The sequence below is a fragment of the Taeniopygia guttata genome, chromosome 9, assembly GCF_048771995.1.
Source record: "Taeniopygia guttata chromosome 9, bTaeGut7.mat, whole genome shotgun sequence".
Taxonomy (NCBI): Eukaryota; Metazoa; Chordata; class Aves; order Passeriformes; family Estrildidae; genus Taeniopygia; species Taeniopygia guttata.
The window spans coordinates 17710345-17726055 of NC_133034.1; the positions used below are offsets into that span (position 1 = coordinate 17710345).

Sequence of the window (15711 nt, forward strand, 5' to 3'; positions counted from 1 at the left end):
AGCCCTGTGCAAACAAAGGCCCCGCTAATGAGGCGCAGGCAGCGGCCGGCCGGGGGGGATGCGCCCCCCGCCGCGCTCCGACCCCCCCCCCCCACATATCCCCGGGCCCCGGCCCCGCCGCCCTCGCCTGGCACGGGACGTCCCGTTCCGTCCTGTCCCGTCCCGTCCTGCGGTACCCGGGGCACGCTGCTGCCCCGCCAGGCAGGGGTACCCCGCACTCGGGATGTCCTGGGGACCCCCCCGTTCACTGCTCGCCTTCTCCGCGGGTATGCGGCTCCCCCGAGTGCAGAGCATCCTTACTCACACGCCAGCCCCAGGGCATGGGGAATCCTGAGGGATGGAGGTTGGAACTAGATGATGTTTACGGTCCTTTGCAGCCCAGACCAGTCCGTGATACGATTCTATGATATAACCCTCCCTCAGAGCATCGGGCACCCTCAGGTTTTTGGCATCCTGGGGATATCCCCTCCCAATTCACACAGAACCCTCTGGGATATAAGGCACTGTGGAGACACCACCACCACCATCCACACGCCTTCCCCAGAGCTTGGGGTGCTCTTGAGCACTGGACATCCCAGGTATACCCCCATTCCAATTCCCCTCTTCAGGGTATGAGCCCCACAGGAGTCTCCTCATTCAGATAAGCCCCCTCGGGAATAAGGCATTTACAGGGCACACACATTCGACTGCCGGTCCCCTCAGTCTGTGGGGCATCTCCTGGGCACAGAGCATCCTGGAGTCCCCACATCCACACAGTCCACCTTCAGTCATGAGCTCTTCCAGAGCTCATTGCCCCCCACCCCTCAGGCATGAGACATCCTGGGGACTACTCCATCCACTCAGTCTGCTCCCAAATCCTGCAAGGCACCGTCCATCCGCTGTTCCCCTGCAGCCAGCCCTTCCTCCATCCACTCAGCACCCCTGAGCACGGGCTCCCGAAACAGCCAGCCCCCTCCCCCAATCCTCACTGCTCTCTGCAAAGGCACAGCCAACCCCCTCCAGCTTGTGCCTTCCACATTCCTAAATTTCTCCAGCTGCTGCCCACCCTGGGCAGAGCACGGCTCCAGAATGGGACCCTACCCACCAGTGACGGGGGCTGCAGGGGAACAGGAGCCCTTGGGTTCCCTTGTCCAGGGAGGGAAGGGGCATCTGGAGGGGGGATGCTGTGAGAGCAGCACCCAGCGCCAGTCCCATTCTTCAGCCACACCTGGGCTGGCAAGGGTGGCAGCAGTTGGCACTGAGTAGGCACCCATGGAAAAGATTGGATAAAGCATCATCCATCTGTGGAAACTGAGGCATGAATTTAGGGGAGGGGGAGCGTATGAGGAGTCGGGGCACTTTGTGTCACCCATGTCCCTGTTGACACCCCCACCGAGAGTGGCAGGGAGAGGCTGAGTGAGGGTGGTGGGTGCGTGGCAGGCGGGCGCCCGGCAGGGGGAAGGCGGGTGGGGAGGGGAGGAGAGGGAAACGCGGGGCTGCCAAAATCAACTCCGGGCGGTGCAAACACCCGGCCAGCTGCGCGGTGTAGCTAGGGAAACACGGCACAGCTGGAGCACAACAGGCCCCTGCCTCCCCAGAAAGCTCCTCCTGCGCCTCCCCGCAGCCCAACGAGCAGCTGGGGGGGCTGCAGCCCACCGCCCCACACCCCAGAGCCAGCATGGGGCTGCCCATCCCCAGCTTATCCATGGCTGCCCCATCCCATTCCCTGCCCTGGTCTGGCACACGTCCCCATGCAGGGTGGAGGGAGGTGGGACAGGGGGGGTTGGCCTTGCCGGGACCTGGCCAGTGGCAGGAGCTGGCAGACGGCAGCGAAGAGTAGCTGGACTTACCCCAGCAGGACAGCCCGCTGGCATCAGCAGGACTGGGACACTGCCAGGACCTCGGGCACCCCCCGGGCACGGCTGTCCCTGACACGCTGCTGCTCACAAGTGCGTTCTGCGAGCAGTGACCATGACGGGCAGCATGGCACCCCCGGCCCTGTGCCCTCCCAGCGGTGTCACTGACCTGTCCCCTCTCCTCTCTCCCGATGTCCTCGCTGGCTGGGGGCCCAGCGGCGCGGAGGGCAGGGCAGGGTTGGGCTCTGTGTGGCAGTGCCAGTGTCGCTGCCCGGTGCCCGCTGCAGCCCAGCGGTGGCTCTGGGGACGGCGGGACGCGAGCGGGGCTGAGCAGGGAGGAGGCGGGCGATGGCTCCCAGCTGTCCCGCCAATGCCAGGAATCCGCTGCTGGCTCTGTGCGCCCAGAGCTCGTCACAGTCTCCTGGCTCGTCTGCGGGACACGGGGAAGAGATGAGGGAAGCTCCCTCCCCTTTCCCGGGGAAAGGAAAGAGAGACGGGGAACCTGCAGCGTGCAGCAGGCACTGCCAGGCTGGGAGCAGGGTGGGATGTTGGCATGGGGCCTGTCAGGTCAGGAGGGTGCTGGGCATCCCTGCCCAGGGAGGGGGGCATGGCCACTGCAGTGGGGGCACGTGGGCAGGGAGGAAATGAACGCCCCAGCTGTGTCTGTGCTTCCCTCATCCATAGCCTGCCCCTGGAAATGCCAAGGGGTGCCCTCATCAATAGGCAGAGGTGACTTGACAGAGCCTTGGGGGTCCCTGTGCTCTTGGAGAGGGGATGGTGCCAGCCAAGGGCAGTGCTGGTAAAGGGTCCTGCTCCCACCAGCTGCTTCCCAGCGCCTGCACTTGTGTGTGAGGAGCAGCGCCCTGCACAAGGCACCTCCGAGGCTCCAGAGCTGGGCCTGGCACTGGCACATCCCCAAAGGGGCTGCCAGCTGCAGGCAGCTGGAGCTGCACCGTGATGGAGGCAGCTGGCCATGGGCAGCCTCAAGCCGGGCACCTTCACCCCTCCACCACCTCTTCCCAGGGCGGGCACTGGCTTCTTCCCACTGGCTGGAGGGTGATGGACCTATGGGATGTCTCCTGTCCCAGCAAAGCATAGGTGGGGTGCCCCAACGATGCCCTAAGAACAGCCTGTAGCTCTGCAGGGGCTGAGCGGGCATGTGTCCTGCTTAGCAGCGAGGGTCCCGTGGAGTATTCCAGAGGATCGGGGTGCCAGGGCCGTGCCATGCTGGCATGGGGGTGTCCCAGCAGGCCCTCACCCCAGCTCTGCCCCAGCAGCTCCCATTGTCTGCCCTCATTAGCTGCTGCCTGCTCCCGGTTTGAACATCAGCCCGGCTCGGGGCGACAGGAAGGAGCCTCTGCTCCCAAGGGATGGGGTCTGTGGTGAAACTGCATGCCATGGGCCCCCCTTCTCACAGCCTCCCACTGCCTTCTGGGCATCCAACACCCCCTCCAGGCCTAAGCCTGAAGACAGGAAGGCATGTGGGGCACCCCCTCTCTCCAGAAAAGCCTCCCTCCACTGCCCTGCCCCGCTGTGGGATGCAGAGAGCCTTCAGCCCCCCCAAAGCTTTGTGCCGAGCGTGGCTTGTGCCGTGTCTAATCCCCCCGGCCTCACACACACGCGGTGGGGTGGGGGGAGCTGTCGTAATGGGTGGAAATATCTCATAATTCACGTTGGACACAGGGATTACAGCCATTCCGGCAATATTTGCACAACTGGTAGGCGACTTGCAGGGCTGGGCCATCCCAGATGAAGGCCAGGGGGGTCTGGGGATGCAGGGAGTTTTGGGGGTAGTAGGTAGGAAAGGGGGATGCAGTTTGGGGGGAAGTGGAGCGGGGGAAGTTGGTTATTTTCTGTCTGTGAACGCATGGAATTTATTATGGAGGGTGTGTTGCTGACATGGTGGGGATGGCTGGGGCTCTCCCCTTCATCTCATCCTGCTGTGGTGGCCACGGCTCGGGGAGCAGAATGGAAACCCCAAAAGAGTCTCATCGGCCATGCCAAACAGACCCTGGCAGTGTTCCTGAACGAGATACGTGTTCTGAGTGCCTCGTCAAGCCCATAGAGCTCCCTGCTCATGGGAGCACCTAAAGGTGCTGGTGTCCCCCTGACCCCAAATGTTCCCTCCTCAAAGTCTTTGCAGGGTGACCCCAGCAGGAGGAAGATGGGGGGCATGTGGGGGCCTTGTTTGGCACGGGGATTAGCAAGCTCCCAGAAGCGATGGTGGTCTCCCCCCTCCCCACCGGACATGCAGGCAAATATTTGTGCCCAGACTTCGCAGGACAGCGAGAAGGAATTTCATTCTTGCGCCCACCTGCGGCTCGACTGCCTGGCATTAACCCCTTCTCCTCTCCTTGGGATGGAGGTGGAGGGACGAGGTGCCCTCCAAACACACTCCGTGTGCCCCATTGGAGTGGGAAGCTTGGCTGAGAAGCAGGATGGTAGAGGATGCACAGTGGAATCGCCCTAGATGCCAGCAGAGCCACTGGCATTAGGTGCCCTTGTCCAAGGCAAGGAGGGTTTGCCCATGGACATCCTCTGGGCAGCACCGAGGGCTTTGTGCCGGGGTGCTGGGCAGCATGTGGCTTGCTGAAAACTGGGGAAGGTAAAATCTGCCATCCTTCACCCCCAAGCTGCTGCACCCGAGCAGGGTGCCCCTTGCAGGTCTTTGCCCGGCAGCCTGGGTGTTCTCCTGGGACAGCTGTCTGCGAGCAGCGCAAGGAGCAGGATTTACCCACGGATGTTTATTGGCAATTTGCATATGTAACAAAAAAGCCCGGAGGGTCCAGGAGGGACCCTGCTCCCGGGGCTGCCCGTGCTCGGGGAGGGGCAGCCCGGGGCCGCCGCTGCCCGGCACCCGAGAGCCCCGCTGAGCTCCTTTCCCTGGCCCCGGAGCCAGCTGTGTCCTGAGCAAACGGGGCTGTTTGCTCACGCCGGGATTAGCCGCTCTCTTTGTTCCTTTGACTTTCTCTTTCCTTTATGCCAGACCCTTTTATGGGGGCTTCAAAGGGGGCTAGGACCCCCTCCCTGTCCCTGGAAGGCCAGGTTTGCTTCCCATGCTAGCACTGACATCCTGGGGGTGCCCACCGAGCACATCTGGGTGGCCTGCGGGGACAGCAGCTGTGTCACCGAACCACATTCTCCCCCCAACCCCGCGTCTTCCTCCTCTTCCCCCCTCCCCTTCCCTGACTCCTGGCACCTCCTGCTGTCTTCAGCACCTTGGCAAAGTGGGTGCGAACGGCTGTCCCTGCAGTCGGATTCCCAGCACTTTGCACCCTGTAAGGAGAGGTGGGAATCTTGGCACCGGGATCCGGCCAGCTGTGCAGCCCCGCGGCCCCCGCCGGGCTTCCTGTCCCCTGCCAGAGCCCGGGCTGCTGCTCGGAGCCCCCGTGTCGCTCTGGGGTCCCTGTGCCTCACTCACTGCCCCCGTACTCTCTCCCTCTACAGCACGCAACATCCGTGGGATTGGGCTGGGGCCAGAAGCAGGAGCTCTCCCCCACATCCTCCTCTGCCCTCCCCCGGCATGGGCAGCAAAAGCTGGCATTGCCCTTTCCAGCAGAGGAATACCAGGCTGCCCACGGGCACAGGCTCATGCTGCCTGCCAGCTTCTGGCATTGTTGTAAAGAATATTTTGGAGTAAAGGGACTATTGTGGGCACCTTAGGCTGACCGTGGGGGTCCATTAGACCTCCAGTTTCCAGATGCTCTCCAGTTTCCCCTGGTGGGTTTGTTTGCCTAATCAAGAAGGAATGCAGGGCACCGCAGCTCTCCAGCCTGGCATCGCAAATAACTTTGCACCCGGGGAGGGACAGGGAATGGACGTGGTGGGGCCATGGCAGGGACTGGCATGGGGACGGCAGCGGGCCTGAGGCCAGCGCTGGCAGAGGGGCTGAGGGTGTTGATGGGCGTGATTGCAGCTTGTCACGTCCGCAGAAAAGGGCCACGGCCGTGTGGGAGGACTGGAGGTGTTTGACCCCGGTGCTCACGGGTCCCTTTGCTGTCAGATGTGCCCAGGCGAGCCGGCGCTGCCAGTCTCGTCCCTGCACCCACTGGACCCCCCAGCCAGACCCCGGCAAGGTGGGCTGCTGTGGGCTGAGCAGGGCATGGGGCAGGTGGAGCGGGGCTGGGGTGTTTACTTTAACTGCTGTCACCCGGCCAGGCGCTGCCGGGAACCACTGTCCCTGGGGACAGGGGTGGGAACGTGCGAGAGCCGGGGTGTGAGAAGGAAACCACGCGCTGCAGGGAGAGGATGTGTGCTGGGAGGGGGGTGTCCCCCAAAGGAAGCCGTGGGGGGCTGCCGGGGTTATGTGAGCGCAGGCCCGGCGCGTGCCAGGGAAGTGCACGCGTGTACACGTAGGTCTGAGGGTGCACGTGGTGGCTGTGTACCCGTGTGCAGTATGGGGGGACACACACGTACACATGGGCATGGCGATGTGCACCCCCTGCCAGAGTGCCCAGCCAGAGCTGATTTTGCCAGGGAATGTCACAGCCATGCCAGGGTGTGGTGCTGAACAGGCCCTGGTGCTTCTCCTACCCAGGGAGGGGTATCTCACCCAGCCCACTCCCAAGCAATTCCCCGTGTGAAACAGCCGTGGGGCTATGCACTAGCCCTGACCCCTGTGATCCACAGCCCTCCCCAGCCCAGAGGGATCCCATGAACCACAGCCATCCTGGGGGGCTCCAGCTCCCTGAGTCACCTCTGGCGGATGCAGGGGTCAGAGCATGAGGGTCAACAGCAATGGGGTCTAACTGGATAAAGGTCACCACGGATGAAATCCACCTCTGGAAGAGGATCACCAGTTTACGGTCCACCTCTGGGAGAGGGTTTTTGGTGGCTTTCGTAGCTGGCTGCCACAGCCAGGAGCAGGACTTCATTAGGGCTGATGTTCCCGGGGCTGTCGAGTGCAGGATCACTGCCACCATCTCTTCTGTAGGTACCAGGGCCACCCACGGCCGGGGCACCGAGCACTGAGCGTGGCTGCCGAGCGCTCAGGCCCGGGGCCAGGTGAGCAGCCACGGAGAGCGCCCAGGGACGCCCTTCCCGTGCCCCGAGCCAAGGGAGGAAGCGGCCGGAGGCAGGAAGCCTTTCCCCGGGCCCGGGGCCCCCGCCGCGATTTAGCTGGAAGGTCAGCGGCGACACAACAGGAAATCTGCTGCCTCGGCCGGGCCGGGCCGGAGCCGCGGAGCCGCGCCGTGTCCCGGGGCCGCCGCCGGTCCCGGCCCGGTTGGGCGGCCCGCGGGGAGCCCGCGCCACGCCGCCCTCCATGGAAGGGCGCCGGGAGCCGGGCAGCAGCCGCGGGCCCCAGCGGGGAACATGCAGGGCCGGAGCCCCCAGCCGAGCATGGAGCTGAACAGTGAGTGTGCGGCTAAAACGGGGACTGGGTGCGCAGGATGGGACAGTGGGTGCTGTGGCCCCACAGCCAGAGTGTCCCCTGCACGATGAATCCCACAGATGGGCATCAAACCCCAAGGGTGGCTCTGGGCTAGTTGGACCTGGCCACTGCCAGCATGTGAGGGCAACCAAGCATCTCTCCATGCCCATCCTAGGCAAACAGGCTGCACCGAGCATTCCTGGTGTAGTGCCAGGGCAGGCAGCGAGGCAGGCAGGAGGATGCAGAGAGGGATGGAGAAGCTGGCAGGACATGGGCACAGCCGTGTGCAGCGGCACTGGGGAAGGCAGTGCTGGCAGAGGAGCACTCAGCAGGGCAGCGGCCAGCAGCAGATGCTCCCTGTGGGACAGTGCAGGCTGGGATTCCCCGAAGTGCACATGACGCCTGGAACTGCTCTTGGCAGGGATCCGGAGGGCTGGCCCTGGTCTGCACAGGGAGTACAGCCCTGCTTCCTTGCCTGGAGCGTGGCCGAAAAACCTGGCAGACATGGCTGTGCGGCCCCTTGGCACACACCAGTGCACGGCAAGCCCGGCTCTGAGCACCGGCACCCCTCGCTGGCCGAGGCAAGCCCGGCTCTGAGCACGGCACCCCTCGCTGGCTGACTGGAGAGCAGCCGGGCCCTCCTCAGCCGCTCACACCCCCCTGCAGCCGCTCCACGGGGCCATCGACACCACCAAGGGGCTGGGGAGAGGACTGGCCACTTGCAGGTGGTTCTGGGCTGGCACAATGCACAAGGCAACCCCATCTCTTCCAGGACTGCTCCTCCTCACATCCTTCCTCCTGCACGTGAAAGAGGACCGTGCCAGCCCAACGCGGCTGGTCTGTGACAACAGGCTTATCCAGAAGTACATCGTGGAGGCCAAGGACATGGAAAAGAGAGTGGTGAGGATAGAGTCCCCCACAAAACCCAAGACCAGGGACATGCACAGTTCCTGGCACCTCACCCTGACATCTCTCCTCACTAGGGCCAGTGCCAGGCCCTGCCTGCACTCAGGTGCCCTGCAGTGCTGCCCTTGGTGGACTTCACTTTCCTGCAGTGGAAAGCCAAATCGGTGAGAGGGGCTGGGAGGAGGGTGCTGGCACTGGTGTGCTAACAGGACTGGAGAAGGAACCTTGGGTAGGCACAAACACCAGAAATGCTGAACAAGATGCTTGTAGGCATATCTGGTGGCACAGGGAGGGTAGAGGACTCCATCCAGACCTAAGGTGAGCACAGAAAGCAACGAGGCCCTGGGGGTCACTGTCTGCTCCCCCAGAACGAGACCAAGCGGCGGGAGATCCTGTGTGACCTGGCCCTGCTGGTGGGTGCTGCAGCAGGGGCCCAGGGCCAGGTGAGCGACGGGTGCGGGGCCAGGCAGCTGAGCCAGCTTTACCGACACGCCAACTCCTTCTTCCTGCTCCTGCAGAGCTTCAGCTGGGAGGTGAGACCTCCCCACACGAGCCAGAGCACCCCAGCACAGGTGCCAGCTGGGCTGGGCTGGGTGCAAGTGTTTGTCACCCCTCTGTCCCACTCTCAGGCAGGACACTGGGAGCCGAGCTGCTCCCCACACTCCACGGAGCAGACCCACATCTCCAGCATTTTCCTCACCTACCGGCAGCTGGTACAGGGCAAGCTGCGCTTCTTCTTCTCTGACCTGGCCAAGGTCTTGTGCAAGCAAGGACAGGGGGACAGCAGAGACCCTCCATGCGGGGCCCGGTGAGGCTGCACACAGGGTTCAACCACAAAGCGATGCCGGAGCAATCCTGCAGGACACTGAGCTGTGCTCTGGGTGCCCAGGAAGATGCCCACAGGGAAAAGGTTGGCACCTGTTCCTCAAGTCTTCACAACCGTGCAGCATGTGGAGGCAAACAGTGACAACGGGCCAGCAGGCACAGGCCCTGCTCCCATCCGGGCAGGCACCTCTACTGTGAATGCTTTTCGATTAAAGAGCTATTTTTCTAAAGGGTTGTGTGTGTCCTTGTGCCTGGGCCCAGGGCAGAAGCCAGCTTCTCTGACAAGCTCCCAGTTCTGCCCAGTGCCTGCTCCCACCCATGGTGGGAGGATCCCGTGCTGCAGGATCCCCTGGCATGGCCCCAGCTGCCACTCCGCCTCTCTGTACCCACCTGTGGAGGTTTCGACTCTCCATCCTTTGGGAAGTGTCAGGGCCCCCCCTTTGCTCCTGCACAGGTGTATCCACTCCCTGCCAGCCTCATTTCTCAGCAAGCAGAGCCATGTGTACAAAACATCCCAGTTTAATCAAAACCAAGGCAGCCTGCCTCAGGATGGCTCCTGAGGGAATGGTCCTCAGAGACAGGCAGGCAGCTGTCCCAGTCCAGTTGCTCCTGGCCAGAGCCAGGGCTGTTGAGCACAGGCAAAGGTGAGGAGATGCCATCAGGCAAGCCTGGAGCACCCAGCATAGTGTCCACTCAGATGACAGGCACCTCCTTCCTTGCAAACAGAGATGTGGATCCCAGCAGGACTCAGAAGACACTGGGATGAGGAGGGGGACTGCTCCTGCCCCCTCAGCTCTGAGGAGGCTGGGCAGCACGGGTGCTGGAGCAGAATGTGGGCTCTCAGGGCTCCAGCTGGATGTCTGTGGGGCAGCCCATGGAGGTGTGCTAGAATGCCAACTTCTTCATCAGCAGGTACACGCGCGAGTCCACCTCAAACCCGTGCAGGTTGTTTGCGTCTCCCTGCAGCCGCATGAGCAGCCCCCCGTAGGACACGTAGGCAGAGCTGAGGTGGGAGGAGAGGAGCAGTGAGAGCAGGGAATCCCATGGGAGGCCTGAGCCGAGATCCCAGCGCTCCCCACCCCACCCCGGGGCACCGTGTCCCCCCACTCTGGACAGGCACTCACAGGCGCGTGGCCGCCTCCGTGGAGGTCTCGTCCCCCTCGATCCGGTACACCTTGCCGTACATCACGTACTCAAACTGGTCTGCCCTGCAACAGCACAGCCTGAGGTCAGCAAGGAATCAAACCCGGCCCTTCCCCCAGCTCAGTGTCCTCTGGGAGAAGGTACCTCCCAGTTACAGAGTCAATTAGACTGGAAAAGACCTCTCAGATCATCAAGTTCAGCCTGTGACTGAACACCACCTTGTCAACTAGACCACGGCATGAGTGCCACACCCAGCCTTTCTTTAAACAATTCTAGGATAGGGACTCCACCATCCTCCTGGGCAGCCACTCCAATGTTTAATCACCCCCTCCGTGAAGAAATTCCTCTTAGTGTCCAACCTGACACATTCAGCCTCAGCACTCCCCTTTGTCCCTTGTCCCCGTGGGCAGGGGTCCCAGCCGGGCCCTGTACCTGGAGGGCCGATCATCCGTGGGGTTGTACTCGCCATCGTCCAGGGTGCCGTCCTCATACAACGTGCTGGCGATGACCAGGCGGAATTTGTCCCCTGTGAGGCCAGAGCAGCAGTGAGAAGGTTAGAGCACAGCCAGAGCAGCAGCAGCACACACAGCCAGAACTCCGGGCCATCCTGGCAGGGCGTGCCAAACAGGCTCTGTCCCTGCTGCCAGTCCTCCAACAGGACTGTGGGGAACATGTGAAAGTCACACTGGATCCTGTGTCTCCTTGTAACTCATATCATGGATGAAACCAGAGCCACAAGGACACCACTGCTGTCTTTATATCCCCACAGAGAGCTTGGCTGGACCCTTGGGTAGGTACATGAGCCCCCTGCAGCATCAGCTTCAGCCCTTCTGTGTTTCATCAAGGGCAATATTCTCTTTTCCACATATTTAGTATATTTAGCTGCAGAAGTTAATTTCAGGAGGTCTCCCTTAAAGCCTGGCTACCACCAGCTGAAGCAGCTTCCCCAAAGAGCATCTGTGTGGAAAGGGACAGAGGTGAGCCCAAACAAACACAGGGAGGTGAACCAGGAACCAGCTCAGCCTGAGTACACCGAGAGTGCCTCGAACCTCCGGCCACCGGGGGACAACACAGGGGCACAAGGAAGGCCGAGGCAGCCGGTTCCTGGATCACAGCCATTCCTGACTCCATCCCCTCTAACCTCGCCCGCCCCGTGCCCGCCGGCTCACCGAGGTCCACGGGATAGATCTGGATGTTCACGTCCAGGATCAGATCCATCTTGAAGGACTCGCTCTCGCAGTGCAGGCGCGACACTGGGGACAGCAGCAGAGTCAGGACAAGGACACAGAAGATCCCCGCGGGCTGGGTGGGAGCAGGGTGATCCTCCCAGCCCAGGCTGGCACCGGAGCCGCTCTGGGACGGGGCTGGGATGGAGGCAGAGCCCGGCAGCTGGCGGAGCTGAGCACAGCAGGGCGAGGGATGCAAGACACGGGCCCCGCGGGCGGCACGGCAGCCGGGCTGGGGAAGCCCGGGGGAAGCGCGGCGCTCCGGGGCTGCCAACGCGCGGAGGGGCGGGAGGGGCGCACGGGGGACCGGGAGAAGCGGGCCGGGCCCGACTCACCGCGGTCGAACTTCTTGCCCTCCGGGTCGATGTCCTTCACGTCGAAGATGTCCTCGAAGAGGATCCCGGCCATGGCAGCGGCTCCGCTCCCGCTCCCGGCGCCGCTCACGCCCGGCGCACACTGATGACGTAACCTCACCGGGCGGAAGCGGCTTCACGGTGGGCGGAGCCCCGGCCCCGCCAGGACCGGCGGGAGCGCGCGCCGCCCCCGTGCCCGCGCCTCCCGCGGTGACCGGCAGGGGGCGCTGCGAGGCCGCGGATGGACCCGCGCACGGACCGGGCACCGCAGCGCCCCCCCGCGGCGGGCTCGGGGAGCCCCGGGAGGGGTCCCGGGAGGGGTCCCGGTGTCCCGGGAGGGGTCAGGGATGTCCCGGGAGGGGTCAGGGATGTCCCGGGAGGGGTCCGGGGTGTCCCGGGAGGGGTCAGGGATGTTCCGGGAGGGGTCAGGGGTGTCCCGGGAGGGGTCAGGGATGTCCCGGGAGGAGTCCGGAGTGTCCCTCGGGGCCCTTGCAACCCGTGTCCCTCGCCGCAGGGGACGGAGGGGCTCCACCCGCGCCCCCGATCGCTGCCGGACATGGGTGCGATGAGTCTCGGAGCTGCCGCCCCCACCGGCTTCTTCCTCCTCACCCACCAGCCACGGCGGGAAGGGACGTGTGACACCGTCCCCCGTGTCCTGCCGGTGAACCGTGAGGGGAGCAGGGGGGTCTGGCACGGCCGGGGGCTGCTCACACGTTGGGCACCACGGGGTGCTCCATGCTTGGCATCTGGTCGGGAGCGGGTTCAAGAGTTCAGCCCTGTCCTCCGCGTTCCCCGAATGCCACCGCCAGCCCGCCTGAACAAAAGCTCCCCTGCCCCCGGAGAGCCTTGGCACTGGGCACCCTGCGCCTCGCTCGGGCAGCGTGTGCCCGCCTGGATGTGGCACAAAGAATCTGGTGGAGCCGGCAGGTGCCCCGCTGTGATGGGGACCGGAGAGAGCGGCTGGCACGGCGCTGTGTGTGAGTCACATGCCACCATCTCCCTCGGGACCGCGGTCTCCGGAGCGGGGACATCCATGGGATATGGCTCCCCGAGCGTGGCCCCTGTGCCTGCAGCGAGGTGGTTTCGTGGGGACGTAGTCCTTGCTGTCCCCAGGAGCCAGACATTTCCAGGTCGTGGTCCGGGATGGCACCCAGAGCCAAGCTGCCCCAGCATCCGCACCGGGAGGCTTGTCACAAGGCTCTTGTGGTCCCCAGACACACACAGGTGTGACCTCTGCATGGCACGTCCCCTCCGTCACACGGTGCCAGCGCATCCTCACGCATGCCTGAGGCGCAGGCAGCGGAACGGGGCAGGGGGTGACACGCAGCGGGGACACTGGCGTGAAGGGGGGTGCCGGTGCCGGGGTCTGGTGGCTCGTCAGGGGAGCGCGGGCGGTTCACGGCGGGGTCACCCCGCGGCGGTGGCACTCAGCGGGGACAGTCTTAATGCGCTGGGACGGAACCTCGGCTCCCTCTGATCATCGCCTGGCTGGGCAACTCCCCCAAGCCCCGCAGCCCCCTCCCCATTCCGGCCACCCTGGCTCGGGGAGGGGCAGAAACCTCCTCCCTGCCAGAATGTGGTGGCCGCAGACAGGCTCTCCTCTGGGGCAAGGTGAGAGGTGCGGACCCTTCCCCAGAGGTCTGCGCCCTCCTGGCACCCTGCGTCCTTCGTGCCCACTTATTTGGGGTGCAGGACTGGGCTGGTGCAGGGACACCCCTGCGTGAGGGGCTGTGGGGGCCGCCCGAGGCTGTGCAGGTTGCCAGGGGGTGGCAGCAGCACACCGAACATGGCAGGACAGCCCCAGGGTGTGCCGGAACCGAGGGAGTCCTGCCACAGCCAGGCGCACCAGTATGACCAGTTGTCCTTTCCAGAATCCTCAGGGTGCGGGCCTGGAGGGACGTGACCTCCCGGCCTCCTGGCTGTTTTTCGGGGAGGGGTCCATGTGCCAGCCCCACCTGTATTCAGGGGTACCCATCGGGATCCTGATGCGATTCAGGCTGGAGTGCCATGGCCAAGCTGTGCCCCCTGCTTGGATGCTCTCAGAGCCACTGCGGGGTGACACAAAGGCTCACCCCACCTGGCTGTGCCTGTCTGCCCCTGCTGAGACCTGGCACAGCCGGCACAGGCCAGCGGGCAGCTGGGACTGTGCTCACCAGCCAGCGAGGCAGCCCCCAGGGGTGCTGCTGCCCAGCGACCCTGCCAGCCGGCACTGCCATCTGCTCCCTGCCCCTGCGGGCAGGGCACACCTGAGCCCCCACGCTGGGCAGGGTCATGGGCATGCAGCCACCTCCAGGGACAGACGGGGAAGGGGGGTGGATTTCCAGATGCCCCACAGATGCCACAGGATCAGGGTGGCAGCAGGAGACTGGCACAGCCCTGAAGCCCTTGAGCACGGGCTGTGTAGCAGGACAACGATGCCAAGAGCTGTTCTTGTCCCTAAGCCACACAACCCTTGGGGCAGGATTGGCCGGGGGGTTGCTGGCCCTGGTGTAAATCTGGCCCGGGTTGGCAGAGGATGGGGCACGCTGCTTTTCCCTGCACTCCATGCCCATCTGCCCTGGCTGTGCCGCGTGCCGGCTGCTTCGCTGACCCCGTGCCATGTGCCATGCCACGCTGTGCTACGGGAGAGTGGTGGCCAGAGGGACTCATGTGCCCAGCTGACACCAGCCCTGCGCAGCCGAGGCTGAGCAGACGGTCCTGGCACGGGTGCTGGGGAGGCTGGGGGCCAGCACTGCCTTCCCTTCGCTGCTGCTGCCCAGGGAGCGCCGTTTGCCAGCCAGGTGCCTGGCGTGGCCTCCTTATCTGGGATTAAACAAACTCGCCTCAGATCCGCCGCCAGGTGCTGCCCCCGTGCCTGTGGGACCAGTCCTTCCCTGCTGGGAAATCGTGTCCCTGGGGTGAAGAACCCCCAAATACTGGACTCGGGCTCCCCTTGCTCTGGTTCTGCAGTAGCCCCTGGGGTCTCTGTGCAAGGCAGGCAGCAGCTCCAAAGCAGGCACAGAGCAGAACCATCTCTGCCTCTGCCTTGGGGCATCCCCAAACCAAAACGGGACCTACACCTTGGCCAGGGAAGTGTGTGTGCCCCCAGCGTGATGAATCCTGGCAGTGCCAGTGCTGCGGTGCCAGACTCCCCAGAGCAGGGGTACAGCCCCCTCCTTCCTTAGCCGCTTGTCTGTTATCTCCTGCCGATAAATTATACAACACAAATGCCTTTGAAAGGCAGCCAGGCCTCCATCCGGTGGGGCGGCCTTTGGGGGCCCCACATCAGCCATCGTGGGCTGCCGCCAGCTGCTTTTCCTGGGAGGGGGACAGGGACAGGGACAGGGACAGGGACAGGGACAGGGTTTGGGGCACTGCCCTGGTGCTGAGGTGTTGGGAATGGGCTCATGGGCTGCAATATGGACCTGAAGGCAAAGCAGGAGAGCAGTGAGGGTGAGAAACCCGCCTGCACCCCATGCCCACAGCTGCTGCTTGCCAGCCTGCCGGTGCTCCTGCCCGTGCCCTGGGCTCCTTGCTGGCGTGCCCACATGCTGCTGCCCACTTTGGGGTGGGGGCTGCGGGCCGGCACTTCAGAGGCAGCGGCGATCTCTGTTATCCGCGGCACAAAGGAGCCGAAAGCCGCCGCCGTTAGCGGAGCAAACACGGGCAGGGTGAGGCCAGGAAGGTGGGCAACAGCCAGATGCCATGCTGGCATCCCTGCCCATCCCAGTGGGGCAAGGAGCAGGGAGGCACTGTCCCCATGCCGAGGAATGGGGGTTCCCCCCGCACCCCGGTGTCGGGGAGCCAAGGCCAGCCCTTGTTGTGCACCCCTCTGCTCCCCCCCAGCTCCGCGGGTACCCCCACGGTGTGCAGCAATGTGGCCTCCGGGTGCCCATCCCTGCACCCTGCTGGGCCAGTCCCCACCTGGGCTGGGGGTCGGGCAGGAAGAGATGAAGCCGAAATTAAGCCGTTAATGAGCCCGTCTGTCACCGGGCCACCAATTACCCGGGCTGGGAATGAGGAGATGATGGAGCGTGAGTGGGGGATGGGGCAGGATGTCGGGGTCTCCAGCG

General features: G+C 64.2%; 2 protein-coding genes across 4 annotated transcripts; one reads left to right on the forward strand and one right to left on the reverse strand.

The window, feature by feature from the left end:
* Positions 1–6750: 6750 nt before the first annotated feature.
* THPO (thrombopoietin) lies at positions 6751–9167 on the forward strand. 2 transcript variants are annotated; one of them, XM_041718190.2, is made up of 5 exons: positions 6785–7188; positions 7979–8106; positions 8190–8276; positions 8481–8645; positions 8742–9167. In XM_041718190.2, the coding sequence occupies exons 1-5, from the start codon at positions 7149–7151 to the stop codon at positions 8922–8924; spliced, it is 603 nt and encodes a 200-aa protein (XP_041574124.2). In that variant the 5' UTR covers positions 6785–7148; the 3' UTR covers positions 8925–9167. The 2 variants fall into 2 exon arrangements, with proteins under 2 accessions (XP_041574123.2, XP_041574124.2); XM_041718189.2 differs by having other exon boundaries at positions 6751–7188; positions 8481–9167.
* Positions 9168–9440: 273 nt separating this feature from the next.
* POLR2H (RNA polymerase II, I and III subunit H) lies at positions 9441–11802 on the reverse strand. 2 transcript variants are annotated; one of them, NM_001245316.1, is given in 5 exon segments: positions 9441–9940; positions 10062–10145; positions 10513–10606; positions 11250–11333; positions 11642–11771. In NM_001245316.1, coding segments are annotated over 4 exon segments (345 nt in total). In that variant the 5' UTR covers positions 11299–11333; positions 11642–11771; the 3' UTR covers positions 9441–9822.
* Between the last annotated feature and the right edge of the window lie 3909 nt (positions 11803–15711).